Raw genomic sequence first — 16,036 nt, 5'->3', positions numbered from 1 at the left:
CATGTAAATGACATCATGTGCCTGACTTCAGGAGATCTGATCAATGATGTCCCTGGACACAGGACCATCAATTACAGTGATGGCGCAATTTAAAGGCGGGAACAACTTGACTTCAGTGTTAAACTCTCCGCCTCCTTGACTTCATAAAATTAATTTACATTTTACTTCAAAGTCGATTTTCTGGATGATGCCGCCACACCAGGCCATGAAAAAAACATAATCTAGAATCTACTCAGCTGCTTGACAACGTATTGCTAGTGGTTTATTAGGCAAATTTCTGATGACAGGTTCCCTTGAAGGATAATAGAAGTTACTACTAAGCATATTTTGGCTCATTCATGTAATATTAAATTGTATGGCAATCACCATAAATATGTTGCAACATTTTAAAAACAAAAAAAGTAACGATGGTTTTCATCTATTACTTCAAATAAACATGAACAAAATGATTCTTTGTCTGGGGTCCATTTTGATAATTGCAGTTACATAACTTTCTTTCCCAAGTAACCAACAGTATTAATGTGAAATAGACTGGAGTGTAGTATAACTATAATAGGAAAAAAGTGAATAAAATCAATAAGATAATAAACGTGTGCAGAAAGGAGTATCCAATGTCCCGAGAAATGAGGGTCTATGTTTACCATGTTCTTGCAATATAATGATTGATATAAGAGACCTTCAAGGACCCAATACATATATTATTTCATGATAACTTCATAGGAAACAGGAAGGTTGTTTATAGCATCGATCACATTCTGGACCATATCCTCCATCATAATACGTCTGGCATGGAAGGTTGCAGTGCCCATGTGAGGTGTTAAAATAACATTTCTGAGCTTTAGAAGTGGGTGATCTCTAGAAGAAATGTAAATGAATAGGTTATAGATCAAGCTGACATCCGAAATGGAAAATGTGAAAAAGTCTTCAGTTGCAGCCAAATATTTTCTGCACTACTTGGTCCATTTACTAATCTGTAGTGTATATTATGTGTAACCCTCAGAGATGAACATCAGCCCTTGATCTTTGTTCAAATTTATACATAAACCACATTCTGTTTATATGACTTATCTTAAAGGGGTTGTCCACTTTAACCACATTTCAGTAAATAATCAATATTCTTTGTGGAACGAAAAGTTATTCAATTTTTTAATACACTTTCTGTATCAATTCTTCATGGTTTTCTAGATCTCTGCTTGCTGTCATGCAACAGGAAACTTCATTCTTTACTTTCTGTAGATAAGCACTTGTCCATGGTCATGTGATGTCACACAGGTGCACAGCTTGTTAGCACAATGTGATATAATGTGCACCTGTGTGACATGACATGACCATGGAGCGAAGTTTACAAAGTATTGCATGTAGTGCAGCCGTGTGCCATGTGGTTTTTCACTGCTCTACTCAGTTTCATAAATATTTTAAACCACACTAAAAATACACCAATATTGTTTGAATACGTCATATGTCCTAGCAGGGTGGCATATAAATCCTCAAATTAGGGGATAGAACATTGGCTCAGTGGTACCTAGAAACACAATTCTTTTTACCTATGAAAGAGGAGAATCTCTTCTGTGTTTCTAGGTATTAGGGAACCGAAGATATTCACGTAAGAATTTCGGGTGTGATTTTTATAACTCCGGCATATTAACAGTTAATAACTCCGGCTTCCTGACACCCAGAAACACAAATGTATTTTCCTATGAAGTGGGAAGATTCTCCTCTTTCATGGGAAAAAAGAAGTGAGTTTCCAGACGCCAAAGATATAGCCACGTGAAGTGTGGGCCCCCTTCCATATTCTTTACAATCAGGCTGCAAGGATAATTTGGTGGATGTTGCATAGAGGAGTGACATGCACCTCACAGATAATATAAATATTGAACATGTCCAAAAAGTTACATGCAACACGAAAAGCACACACGTTGCTGAATAAAGTTTTTATTTCACACCATCCTCCATTATTTATACCTATGTTATGGGGTTCTAACTCAAATTTTTATGAATTGCAGAGGGTTCCGTTATTGTGTGGATAATACAATGGCGCACATCTAAAAGTGACTTTTGTTATCACATTAGCTTGGTTAATGGATACAGGCAGTCCCCAGGTTACGAACCAGATATGTTCTGTAGGTTTGTTCTTAAGTTGTATTTGTATGCATTTTCAATGCATTTTTTGTCTAATAATTTGTGTTTGTCATAAAGTTACATGAGGGTGGTACAAGCTGTCAACTGTTAATCAAGGCAAATGCAATCACCTGGTTGTCCGCTTTCAAAAAATATATATGTTTTAGGGATGCCTTTGTTTTATTCTGTTTTATTGCTATATTTTGCAAGTTGTGACTGTAACATATAACTATGAGACATCTCTGAACTCGACATATGTTCATCTATTCCATTTAGGAGATGTAAAAGTAAATATTTTCTGTTTGTCGCACATTTTTTTGCCATCAAATTCTAGGTATTTTTAATACAATTTTACACCTTGAATCAAAATTTCATGAATTTGTCTATAAACTCTTTAATCCTTTTTTAAAAATGGTGCAATTGTCTGCTTTCAGAAAACATATGGTTTGTTGGGGTTTGGTATAATTCTTTTTGCTGTAATTTTGGTTTTATCTATAAACGTCAAAGTTGTAAAAATTGCTCTAGCCAATAATGAGACAAAATTTCCAGAAATACCTGCCAGTGAAAGGGTTAAACAAAACATATGCATTACTGTACATATGATGATATTCTATGTCAATAATCCTTTATAAAACAGTACATGATTTGAATTGGTTTAAAGGGTTAGGGTTAGAGATGAGCGAACACTAAAATGCTCGGGTACTCGTTATTCGAGACGAACTTTTCCCGATGCTCGAGTGCTCGTCTCGAATAACGAACCCCATTGAAGTCAATGGGAGACTCGAGCATTTTTCAAGGGGACCAAGGCTCTGCACAGGGAAGCTTGGCCAAACACCTGGGAACCTCAGAAAAGGATGGAAACACCACGGAAATGGACAGGAAACAGCAGGGGCAGCATGCATGGATGCCTCTGAGGCTGCTTAATCGCACCATTATGCCGAAATTATGGGCAACAGCATGGCCATGACAGAGTGACAGAATGAAGCTAGATAGCATCTAAAACATCCAATAATTGACCCTGACACTATAGGGGACGGCATGCAGAGGCAGAGGCAGCGGCAGCAGGCTAGAGAGTGGCATGGCGACATACCCTAATTGGACTCAGGCTTCAAACCAATGGGTGTCAGAGAGGAACCAAAGGAGGTGAGCAAGAAGCGCTCAAATAATATCGGTACATGATAAAAGTTTGCCAGTATATTTTGTGGATTACACAGCAGGGTGGCGACAAAGTTAACATGGAAGCCATGAAAACAACCCAAAATTCTGCCTGACACAGCTCGTTTGATAAGGGGACCATGTATGCTTACAGTTCATGCCAGTCGCTGCACTGGCTGCCAGTCTCCTTTCGAATACAGTTTAAAATAATAATAACCCTCATCCATAAAGCTCTGTATAATGCTGCACCCCCCTACCTCTCCTCTCTTATCTCAGTCTATCGCCCAACCCGTGCTCTTAGATCCGCCAGTGATCTTAGATTAACCTCTACCCTAGTGCGGACCTCCCACTCGCGTCTCCAAGACTTCTCTAGAGCTGCACCAATTCTATGGAATGCTCTGCCCTGGACTATCAGACTAATACCTAACCTCCAAAGTTTCAAACGTGCTCTTAAAACCCATTTCTTTAGGCAAGCCTATAACACTCATTAACTGCATGAAGTTTTAACTCTTCTACTAACCCGTCCTGTGTCGTCCTCCCATCTGTTATCCAGCAACCAACAGGCACCAGACTTCTCTGCAGTCCCATTCACCCTGGACCTGGTATATAAGATGACGGCTGAGTGGTTCAAGCGACAGCAATTCCATTTATTATATTTTGTTCTATTCCCTAAGAAGAATGGCTTGACCGTTAAATATTCTTTTACCTCGTGTTACCCCATCATCTTCATAAACCGTAAGCTCTGGCGAGCAGGGACCTCACTCCTGTTGTTCCATACAAATGTTGTGCTCTGTTACAATACATTTGTATTTGTTTCCTATGATTTGTAAAGCGCTACGGAATATGATGGCGCTATATAAATAAAGATTATTATTATTATTATTATGGAGGCAGTGAACTAGTAGTAGATTAAAGGTGCTGCAACTATGTTAGTTGGATCTTGGGATGGAGCTGGCGCTCTGCAGCCAGGCGAGCTTTTGCCAATCCAAGCCCCTGTCTCTAGGCTACTCCCCAAACAGCACTTCTAAGAACCTTTTGTATAAGATCAAGTGTAGTAGCGTTCTTATAAGTTTAGGATATGGCGGGTGAGGGGAATGTAAACAGATGCGCAAGAAGCGCTGAAATAATATCCCTAAATGGTAAAAGTTTGCAAGTATATTTTGTGGATTACACAGCAGGGTGGCGACAAAGTTAACAACTTTGATGTGGAATGCCCTGTAATAGCTCTTGGGCGGTGTGCCTTTTATCGCCTAGGCTCAGCAGTTTCAGCACCGCCTGCTGTCGCTTAGCGACGGCACTGCTGCTGTGCCTAGAGCTACCGACTGATGGCGCCATGCCCACGGATGGTAATTCGGAGGAGGAGGAGGTGGAGGAGGGGTGGGAGGAGGTATAGTAGGCCTTTGAGACCTGGACCGAGGTAGGCCCCGCAATTCTCTGCGTCGGCAGTATATGACCAGCCCCAGGGTCAGACTCGGTCCCAGCCTGCACCAAGTTAAGTGTAGTAGCGTTCTTATAAGTTTGGGATATGGCGGGTGAGGGGAATGTAAACAGATGCGCAAGAAGCGCATGATGCGCATGGAGCTGGCGCTCCGCTGCCAGGCGAGCTTTCGCCAATTCAAGCCCCTGTCTCTAGGCTACTCCCCAAACAGCACTTCTAAGAACCTTTTGTATAAGATCAAGTGTAGTAGCGTTCTTATAAGTTTAGGATATGGCGGGTGAGGGGAATGTAAACAGATGCGCAAGAAGCGCATGATGCGCATGGAGCTGGCGCTCCGCTGCCAGGCGAGCTTTCGCCAATTCAAGCCCCTGTCTCTAGGCTACTCCCCAAACAGCACTTCTAAGAACCTTTTGTATAAGATCAAGTGTAGTAGCGTTCTTATAAGTTTAGGATATGGCGGGTGAGGGGAATGTAAACAGATGCGCAAGAAGCGCATGATGCGCATGGAGCTGGCGCTCCGCTGCCAGGCGAGCTTTCGCCAATTCAAGCCCCTGTCTCTAGGCTACTCCCCAAACAGCACTTCTAAGAACCTTTTGTATAAGATCAAGTGTAGTAGCGTTCTTATAAGTTTAGGATATGCCGGGTGAGGGGAATGTAAACAGATGCGCAAGAAGCACATGATGCGCATGGAGCTGGCGCTCCGCTGCCAGGCGAGCTTTCGCCAATTCAAGCCCCTGTCTCTAGGCTACTCCCCAAACAGCACTTCTAAGAACCTTTTGTATAAGATCAAGTGTAGTAGCGTTCTTTTAAGTTTAGGATATGCCGGGTGAGGGGAATGTAAACAGATGCGCAAGAAGCGCTGAAATAATATCCCTAAATGGTAAAAGTTTGCCAGTATATTTTGTGGATAACACAGCAGGGTGGCGACAAAGTTAACAACTTTGATGTGGAATCCATGAAAACAACCCAAATTTCTGCCTGACACACCTCGTTTGATAAAGGGACGATGTATGGAGGCAGCTATATGGACGACTTTTGGAGGTAGCAATGGAGACAACGTGTGGAGGCTGCTATGGAGACAATTTAATTTGGATAGTGCCTGTATGTGGCAGTCCCAAACATTTTTCAAACCAGAGGAGCAGGTAGGTGGCCCTCCAGTAAAATGGAATAGATTGAGTGCCTGTATGTGGCAGTCCCAAAAATGTTTCAAACCAGAGGAGCAGGTAGGTGGCCCTGCAGTAAAATGGAATAGATTGAGTGCCTGTATGTGGCAGTCCCAAAAATTTTTCAAACCAGAGGAGCAGGTAGGTGGCCCTCCAGTAAAATGGAATAGATTGAGTGCCTGTATGTGGCAGTCCCAAAAATGTTTCAAACCAGAGGAGCAGGTAGGTGGCCCTGCAGTAAAATGGAATAGATTGAGTGCCTGTATGTGGCACTCACAAAAATTGTTTCAAACAGAGGACCGGGTAGGTGGCCCTCCAGAAAAATTAAATGCATGAAGTACTATAGCAAGAGCCAGTGGGCCCTGTCAAAAAATAGCCATTTTCCTCTGCTTTACTGTACAAAGAGGAGGAGAAGGAGGAAAATGAGGAGGAGGAGGAGTGGATCAATTATTCAGGTTGAGCTTCCTTCACCTGGTGGAGATTGGAAATTCTGAGAAATCCAGCCTTTATTCATTTTAATAAGCGTCAGCCTGTCAGCGCTGTCAGTCGACAGGCGTGTACGCTTATCGGTGATGATGCCACCAGCTGCACTGAAAACCCGCTCGGACAAGACGCTAGCGGCAGGGCAGGCAAGAACCTCCAAGGCGTACAGCGCCAGTTCGTGCCACATGTCCAGCTTTGAAACCCAGTAGTTGTAGGGAGCTGTGTGATCATTTAGGACGATGGTATGGTCAGCTACGTACTCCCTCACCATCTTTCTGTAAAGATCAGCCCTACTCTGCCGAGACTGGGGACAGGTGACAGTGTCTTGCTGGGGTGACATAAAGCTGGCAAAAGCCTTGTAAAGCGTACCCTTGCCAGTGCTGGACAAGCTGCCTGCTCGCCTACTCTCCCTCGCTACTTGTCCCGCAGAACTACGCACTCTGCCGCTAGCGCTGTCAGAAGGGAAATACTGTTTCAGCTTGTGCACCAGGGCCTGCTGGTATTCATGCATTCTCACACTCCTTTCCTCTGCAGGGATGAGAGTGGAAAGATTTTGCTTGTACCGTGGGTCCAGGAGAGTGAACACCCAGTAATCGGTGCTGGAATAAATTCTTTGAACGCGAGGGTCACGGGATAGGCAGCCTAGCATGAAATCTGCCATATGCGCCAGAGTACCAACGCGTAAGAATTCACTCCCCTCACTGGCCTGACTGTCCATTTCCTCCTCCTCCAACTCCTCCAACTCCTCTTCTTCTGCCCATACACGCTGAACAGTAAAGGACTCAACAATGGTCCCCTCTTGTGTCTCACCAACATTCTCCTCCTCTTCCTCCTCATCCTCCTCCACCTCCACCTCCTCCGATATGCGCTGAGAAACAGACCTGAGGGTGCTTTGGCTATCAACAAGGGAATATTCTTCCCCTGTCTCTTGTGACGAGCGCAAAGCTTCCGACTTCATGCTGACCAGAGAGTTTTTCAACAGGTCAAGCAGCGGGATGGTGAGGCTGATGATCGCGGCATCGCCACTGACCATCTGTGTTGACTCCTCAAAGTTACTCAGCACCTGACAGATATCAGACATCCACGTCCACTCCTCATTGTAGACTTGAGGAAGCTGACTGACCTGACTACCAGTTCTGGTGGAAGTTGACATCTGGCAGTCTACAATCGCTCTGCGCTGCTGGTAAACTCTGGATAACATGGTCAGTGTTGAATTCCACCTCGTGGGCACGTCGCACAACAGTCGGTGAGCGGGCAGTTGGAGGCGGCGCTGCGCTGCCCTGAGAGTGGCAGCATCTGGGCTGGACTTCCTGAAATGCGCACAGATGCGGCGCACCTTCGTGAGCAAATCAGACAGATTGGGGTATGTCTTGAGGAAACGCTGAACTATCAGATTTAACACATGGGCCAGGCATGGCACATGTGTCAGTCTGCCGAGTTGCAGAGCCGCCACCAGGTTACGGCCGTTGTCACACACAACCATTCCCGGCTTGAGGTTCAGCGGTGCCAGCCACAGATCAGTCTGCGCCGTGATGCCCTGTAATAGCTCTTGGGCGGTGTGCCTTTTGTCGCCTAGGCTCAGCAGTTTGAGCACCGCCTGCTGTCGCTTAGCGACGGCACTGCTGCTGTGCCTAGAGCTACCGACTGATGGCGCCGTGCCCACGGATGGTAGTTCGGAGGAGGAGGTGGAGGAGGGGTGGGAGGAGGAGGAGGCATAGTAGGCCTGAAACACCTGGACCGAGGTAGGCCCCGCAATCCTCGGCGTCGGCAGTATATGAGCAGCCCCAGTGTCAGACTCGGTCCCAGCCTCCACCAAGTTAACCCAATGTGCCGTCAGCGATATATAGTGGCCCTGCCCGGCAGCACTCGTCCACGTGTCCGTGGTCAGGTGGACCTTGTCAGAAACGGCGTTGGTCAGGGCACGGATGATGTTGTCTGACACGTGCTGGTGCAGGGCTGGGACGGCACATCGGGAAAAGTAGTGGCGGCTGGGGACCGAATACCGAGGGGCGGCCGCCGCCATGAGGTTGCGAAAGGCCTCGGTCTCTACTAGCCTATAGGGCAGCATCTCCAGGCTAAGCAATCTGGAGATGTGCACATTAAGGGCTTGGGCGTGCGGGTGGGTTGCACTATATTTGCGTTTCCGCTCCAGCGTCTGGGGTATGGAGAGCTGAACGCTGGTGGATGCTGTGGAGGATCGTGGAGGCGACGATGGGGTTTTTGTGGCAGGGTCCTGGGCAGGGGGCTGACTAGCAGCTGACACAGGGGAAGGAGCAGTGGTGTGCACGGCCGGAGGTGAACGGGCTTGTTGCCACTGAGTGGGGTGTTTAGCATTCATATGCCTGCGCATACTGGTGGTAGTTAAGCTAGTAGTGGTGGAACCCCTGCTGAGCCTGGTTTGGCAAATGTTGCACACCACAGTCCGTCGGTCATCCGGTGTTTCCTTAAAGAACCTCCAGACTTCTGAAGATCTAGCCCTCGCCGCAGGAGCCCTCGCCACGGGAGCTTCACTAGTTGACACATTTGGCGCTGATGCACCAGCTCTGGCCCTGCCTCTCCGTCTGGCCCCACCACTGCCTCTTCCAACCTGTTCTGGTCGAGGACTCTCCTCCGTCTCAGAAGCACTGTGTTCACCCGGCCTCTCAACCCAGCTTGGGTCTGTCACCTCATCATCCTCCGATCCCTCAGTCTGCTCCCCCCTCGGACTTCCTGCCCTGACAACAACTTCCCCACTGTCTGACAACCGTGTCTCCTCATCGTCGGACACCTCTTTACACACTTCCACTACGTCAAGAAGGTCATCATCACCCACAGACTGTGACTGTTGGAAAACCTGGGCATCGGAAAATTGCTCAGCAGCAACCGGACAAGTGGTTTGTGACTGTGGGAAGGGTCCAGAAAACAGTTCCTCAGAGTATGCCGGTTCAAATGCCAAATTTTCCTGGGAGGGGGCAGACTGGGGGGGAGGAGGCTGAGGTGCAGGAGCTGGAGGAGTGGCGATTTCGGTGACATGGGTGGACTGCGTGGAAGACTGACTGGTGGTGGACAAATTGCTCGAAGCATTGTCAGCAATCCACGACATCACCTGTTCGCACTGTTCTGGCCTCAACAGTGCTCTACCACGAGTCCCAGTAACTTCAGACATGAACCTAGGGAGTGTAGCTCTGCGGCGTTCCCCTGCTCCCTCATCAGCAGGTGGTGTCTCACCCCGCCCAGGACCACGGCCTCTGACCCCTGCAGTAGTTGGACGCCCACGTCCCCGCCCTCGTCCTCTACCCCTAGCCCTCGGGTTAAACATTTTTAAAATGAGAGTTATAACTTTATTTTTTTTTTTACTTTTTTTTTTTTTTTTGTGTTTTTTTTTTTTTTTTTTTTGTGTTTTTTGTTTTTTTTTTAGTTTTTAAAACCAAACAATGCTATCCTATTGCTATGGCTATTTTCTAGCCAAGTATCAAAGCACACTACTATGCCAGATGAGATGACACTGAGTTAGTGCCTAATTGAAATCCAACCCCTACTAAATTTTCCCACTTCGGTCTTTGCTATGGATATGTGCGTCACTAAGCGCAGAACACAGCGGTCGCAAGTCTCACTACAAATTGCTCAGAATTGGCTAGTACATGCACTGCAGAAAGTACAGCCACCAGCAGATCAACCAGAAATCAAATATATAGAACGCTACTGTATGCGTAAGTAAGCTCTTTGTATTCTCCTATGGCTATTTTCTAGCCAAGTATCAAAGCACACTACTATGCCAGATGAGATGACACTGAGTTAGTGCCTAATTGAAATCCAACCCCTACTAAATTTTCCCACTTCGGTCTTTGCTATGGATATGTGCGTCACTAAGCGCAGAACACAGCGGTCGCAAGTCTCACTACAAATTGCTCAGAATTGGCTAGTACATGCACTGCAGAAAGTACAGCCACCAGCAGATCAACCAGAAATCAAATATATAGAACGCTACTGTATGCGTAAGTAAGCTCTTTGTATTCTCCTATGGCTATTTTCTAGCCAAGTATCAAAGCACACTACTATGCCAGATGAGATGACACTGAGTTAGTGCCTAATTGAAATCCAACCCCTACTAAATTTTCCCACTTCGGTCTTTGCTATGGATATGTGCGTCACTAAGCGCAGAACACAGCGGTCGCAAGTCTCACTACAAATTGCTCAGAATTGGCTAGTACATGCACTGCAGAAAGTACAGCCACCAGCAGATCAACCAGAAATCAAATATATAGAACGCTACTGTATGCGTAAGTAAGCTCTTTGTATTCTCCTATGGCTATTTTCTAGCCAAGTATCAAAGCACACTACTATGCCAGATGAGATGACACTGAGTTAGTGCCTAATTGAAATCCAACCCCTACTAAATTTTCCCACTTCGGTCTTTGCTATGGATATGTGCGTCACTAAGCGCAGAACACAGCGGTCGCAAGTCTCACTACAAATTGCTCAGAATTGGCTAGTACATGCACTGCAGAAAGTACAGCCACCAGCAGATCAACCAGAAATCAAATATATAGAACGCTACTGTATGCGTAAGTAAGCTCTTTGTATTCTCCTATGGCTATTTTCTAGCCAAGTATCAAAGCACACTACTATGCCAGATGAGATGACACTGAGTTAGTGCCTAATTGAAATCCAACCCCTACTAAATTTTCCCACTTCGGTCTTTGCTATGGATATGTGTGCCACTAAGAGCTAAACACAACGGTAGCAAGTCCCCCTGCTAATTCCTCACAAAATGGTACTAGATGCAAATTAAAATAAAAAAGTAGAACGTTATTGTAGCCCTAAGAAGGGCTGTTGGGTTCTTTGAGAATCACTCCTGCCTAACAGTAAGCTAATAGAACACCCTAACGCTTTCCCTGACCAGCAGCAGCTCTCTCCCTAGCGGCATCCAGACACAGAATGATCCGAGCAGCGCGGGCAGCGGCTAGTCTATCCCAGGGTCACCTGATCTGGCCAGCCAACCACTGCTATCGACGTGTAAGGGTACCACGTCATGCTGGGTGGGGTGCAGAGTCTCCTGGCTTGTGATTGGCTCTGTTTCTGGCCGCCAAAAAGCAAAACGGCGGGAGCTGCCATTTTCTCGAGCGGGCGAAGTATTCGTCCGAGCAACGAGCAGTTTCGAGTACCCTAATGCTCGACCGAGCATCAAGCTCGGACGAGCATGTTCGCTCATCTCTAGTTAGGGTCAATTAGCATCTTATTATGTACAGAATTTATACAGAGGCATCCAGGAAAAACTTTTATGTTTATGTTGAGACTCTGGAAAATGGCAAATGCAGGGCAAAAAAAAGCAAAATGGTAATTTAGAAACCAGTAACTTCATTGGACACTGGAAGACCATTAACAGCATCCATCATACTTTGGACCATTTCTTCCATCATTAGGCGTAGCGCACCTCGTGTTGCAGTGCCCATATGAGGAGCTAATACAACATTGCTCATTTTAAGCAGTGGGTGATCTCTGTAAAAAAAGGTGAAGCTCATTACAAAGAAACAAAAGGTTCTTTCACAATTTAATATTCCAGACAAAATTATGTATTAAACCAATAATTTCGCTTGAAATAGGGAGCCATCAAAAAACAATAATGCTGAAAAGGTTTATAATTAACCCCTTAAAGAGGACCTGTCACCCATAATTTTGGCACTAGGAGCTGCTTACTAAAGTAGGCAGCTCCTAGTGCTTGAACAAACGCCACAGTGTTCGAGGGATAGCGTTACCGGAAACCTCTGGTAACGCTATCTAACACTTCGGCGGGTACAATGTAATCGTCAGACCACTTGGAAAGCTGTCCGACGTATTCATGAGGAGGCAGGGTTGGGGCATGGTTAGGGCCGGTGACTACCACATGACGCCCGCCGTAGTGTTGTAGTCACCACATGACCCCCCCGTAGTGTTAGATAGCATTACCAGAGGTTTCCGGTAACGCTGTCCTTCTAACACTGCGGTGTGTGTTCAAGCACTAGGAGCTGCTTACTTTAGCAAGCAGCTCCTAGTGCTGAAATTTTGGGTGACAGGTCCTCTTTCTGGACGCAGCCATTTTATAGCTTAAGGCTCAGCCCCATTTTTTGGATTCTGACTTGCGTCTCTTTATATGGTTATAACTTATCAAAGTGATTCTAAACTTCTTTTTTAAAAAATTTGCCATTTTTGTAATTCGAAATCATTGCGTTTTCAGGCAGATAGATTTACCACCCAAATAAGTTGCTGAATTACATTTCCCATATGTCTACTTTACATTTTCATCATTTTTGAAATGTCTGGATAATTTATTTTTATGTCATGCAGCTTACAAATCGAATATCACTTTTCCGGATTTTCAGAATTGACTATTTTGGAGATAAATACAGTTTTGAATGACATTTTACATATTTAGCATTAAAGCCCCCTATATAACCAACCCATTTTCAAATCTGCACCCCTCAAACTATCAGAAACAGCTTTTAGGAAGATTGTTAACCCCTTGACATCTTCATAGTAATTGAATCAAAATGGAGGTGAAATTTAGAATGGTCAAATTGTGCCGGTTATACGTTCATTTAGTCCTAAAATTTACACATTTCCAAAAGAGAAAAAGAGAAAACCCACCATACAATTTGTTCTACAATTTCTCCCAAGTACAGAGACCCCCCACATGTGGCCGTTACTTGTTTTATGGGTGCACAGCAAAGCGCAGAAGGGAAGGAGCGCCCTGCAGATGCCAGGATTTTAGTTTCCTCATTGGCCCCTTTTGTAGGCTATAACATTTTAGATTTTTCGTTATTGGGGCCATGTGACTACTGGATGAGATGATTTTTCCGTTGTTACCATTTTGGGGTTGGTATCCCCTACTGTTTTTGAGGGCAGGAGTAGAAAAGCATCAATTCTGTACTGGATTTTTTACCTTTTTCTTTTTTTTTGTGTTCACCGTATAGCCTAATAATCATGTTATCTTTATTCTATGGGACGATACGATTACGGGGATACCAGACTTGAATATTTTTTCTTACATTTTACTAAAGTTGTCAAATAAAACCCCAATGTGGGAAAAATCTATCGTTTTTGCATTGCCGTCTAAGTGGCATAATATTTTTACTTTTTTGGCTACGGAGCTGGTTGATGGCTTGTTTTTTTGTGGGACATGTTGTACTTTGCACCAGTATCATTCTGGAGTACATATGTTTTTTTGATAACTTTTTATAGCTTTTTTTGTGGGAATGAATAGGTAAAAATCATAATTTTTTTGAGGGTTTATAACAGTTTTTTTTAACGGTATTAATTGAGCGGGTTCAATAATTATTTACTGTTATTCTATGGGTTGTTACGGACGTGGTGATACTATATATGTGGGGTTTTTGTTATGATTTAGACTTTTTTTTGCGTTATATGTCTCTTTATATGTTATGGGGATCATGGGCATTTTTATTGATTTATTACTTTATTTTTTATTGAATAACTTTTTTCACCATATTTCCACCATGGGACATGAACAAGCAGCAATCATCTGATTCATGCTTGTTCATGATAATACTGATGTATTGCAGGGTATTAGCAGTGTATGAGGCACATGCATAGGCTGACACTGTGCCTGTAAGATGACGTCACTGACCGAAAAGTCCCTCTCCGACCGCGGGTGTTACACTGGGGTGTCGGCTATTAGTTATAGCCGGCACCCCGTGTTTCCTGATGCCGGTTCGGCTCAGATCTTGAGCTGAACCGGCATCGGCTCTGCGTCCGATATATTGGACGCTGAGGGCTAAGTTACTGCACTCAGCGTCCAATATATATCGGACGCAGAGCACAAAGCGGTTAATGGATTCATTTGTGGCAATTAGCAGAGGCTCTTACAAAAATAAAAACAGAAACCATCCTTACCTCACTCCTTTCCTCGGTTCCTGAGTGAACAATGTAGGATAAGTAAGGACAAGTAGGATAGTAAGTAGAATGAGGGGACTGCTGCCGCTCTCACATCATCACAGTACAGACATCTTTTAAGAAGATAATTAAGAATGATAAAAACCCTTTCTGTGTGCAAATTACTTTTACTTTCATTCTAATTATGGATCTTTTGGATGGAAATAAAAGCCGATTGTACATAGCACAGCAAGGCCGGGTTATGTCATGGACTTTCATGTCATGTCCTTTCCGTGGCCACAGACAACCACCACTGAAGCAAATCATAGGCTGCAGCTGTAATGTGAATTTCGGAGGGGCACAAATGGGACATTAATGGCCACAGAATATTATTTCCTGTCAAGCATTATTGCATTTTTCTCAAGCAGTAAAGGTTGCTATGGAAAAAAAAAAAAAAAAAAAAAAACTTACCTTCCATCTCTATACTTTCACTAGTCAACAAACAGAGGCTTACGGCAGTGATGTCATGTCAAAATCATGTGACCACTGCCCTCAATCACTCATATAATCAGTGTTTGGCTGAGGCCAGTTGTGTGAATGTGAATATGACATGACACTACCGCTCCATTCACTGTTTGCAATCAGATTGGTCGGGGATCGGATGTACCGTGCTGCATCTGAGTGGTAAAGTATAAGCTTATTATTTTATAGCACTTTCTGCTGCCCCAAAAAAAAAATAGACTTGGACAGCATCTGCACTATAACATAAGGAGACAATCTGATGTATAGCATATTCAATGAAAGAATATAAATAATCATGGAAACCACTAAGGGTTGGATGACTTGAAAAAACATAACTGAGTGAAGTTGGGCAACCCACCCCCCACCTTGTTCAAATCTAACAAAATTGGTGTCAAACGTTTGTGCTGGTTTGTACAGCAGAAATTTTCATTTTTGCCGGTATCGTTTTTAAGTTGCTAATAAAAGTTTTATTGTGTCAAACTGGTGTCAAACATTTGTGCTATGTTTGTGGTGGTTTGTGAAGCAAAAATATTCATTTTAAATGTATTGATCATTATTTCCAGAGGTCAGCCTTCAAAGAGTACAAAGTGTTTGATAGCACCCCCTGGTAATCAAACCATTGACCAGTGTCACTAGGTTTGTTTTTTTAGCAGTTCATCCTAAACACCTTAACTTATGTAAACACCTAAAAATACCTAAATATGATAGCAGCACAAACAAACATTTTTGCTGCAGAAACCAGCACAAACGTAACACAAACATTTGACACCACTTTTGTTTGTTTAGGTTACTGGAGGGGGGGGGAGGGCTGACTGATCTTTTAACCTTTACAATTTTGTTAATATCTTCAAAACAAAAGCAGCACAAACAAAAATTTGAGCAGCACAAACATAGCAGAATTGATTGGCACCACCAGTTTTGTTTGATTTGGGTAATATGATGGCGCTGCTTGACCTCTGGAAACTTTTATTAATATCTTAAAAAGGATAGCGGCACAAACAAAAGTGTCTGCTGCACAAATCAGCACAAACGTGTGACCAATTTTGTTAGATTTGAACAAGGTGGGTGGGGGGGCAACTTCACTCAGTTGAAAGACATAGGTGGTTCAAAAATTACTTTTTAATACTATGCAATAAATAAGGATTATGTTATCGTACTTTGAATGTTACTGGATATTTTTCATTATATGGATAGACTTATTTTCCCCAAGCCAGAGGGTTGTCCCTTAGACCATCTGCGTGTGTTTCTGTGATTTATCCAGTGTGTCCAAGTGCATTGAGAGGTCAGTAACGTTTTTGTCTCTCTTTTT

At 44.1% G+C, this 16,036-nt stretch overlaps 1 protein-coding gene across 5 annotated transcripts in view; it reads right to left on the bottom strand.

The window, feature by feature from the left end:
• Positions 1-225: 225 nt before the first annotated feature.
• The window catches only part of LOC140132939 (probable 2-ketogluconate reductase), a 32,655-nt gene continuing 16,844 nt past the window's right edge, over positions 226-16,036 (bottom strand). The window contains exons 6-7 of one of the 5 annotated variants that reach the window (XM_072152398.1): positions 11,735-11,835; positions 703-855 (exon numbers count right to left, since the gene is read on the bottom strand). In XM_072152398.1, the coding sequence (XP_072008499.1) occupies positions 839-855; positions 11,735-11,835 (118 nt within the window). In that variant the 3' untranslated portion in view covers positions 703-838. Of the gene's footprint in view, positions 856-11,249; positions 11,836-16,036 lie in introns of those variants that run through there. The other 4 variants (XM_072152397.1, XM_072152396.1, XM_072152399.1 and 1 more) reach the window with 4 other exon arrangements.

Source organism: Engystomops pustulosus, chromosome 5 (assembly GCF_040894005.1).
Source record: "Engystomops pustulosus chromosome 5, aEngPut4.maternal, whole genome shotgun sequence".
Taxonomy (NCBI): Eukaryota; Metazoa; Chordata; class Amphibia; order Anura; family Leptodactylidae; genus Engystomops; species Engystomops pustulosus.
Note: the sequence above shows the minus strand (reverse complement) of the source record. Positions and strands in the feature narration are given on the sequence as shown.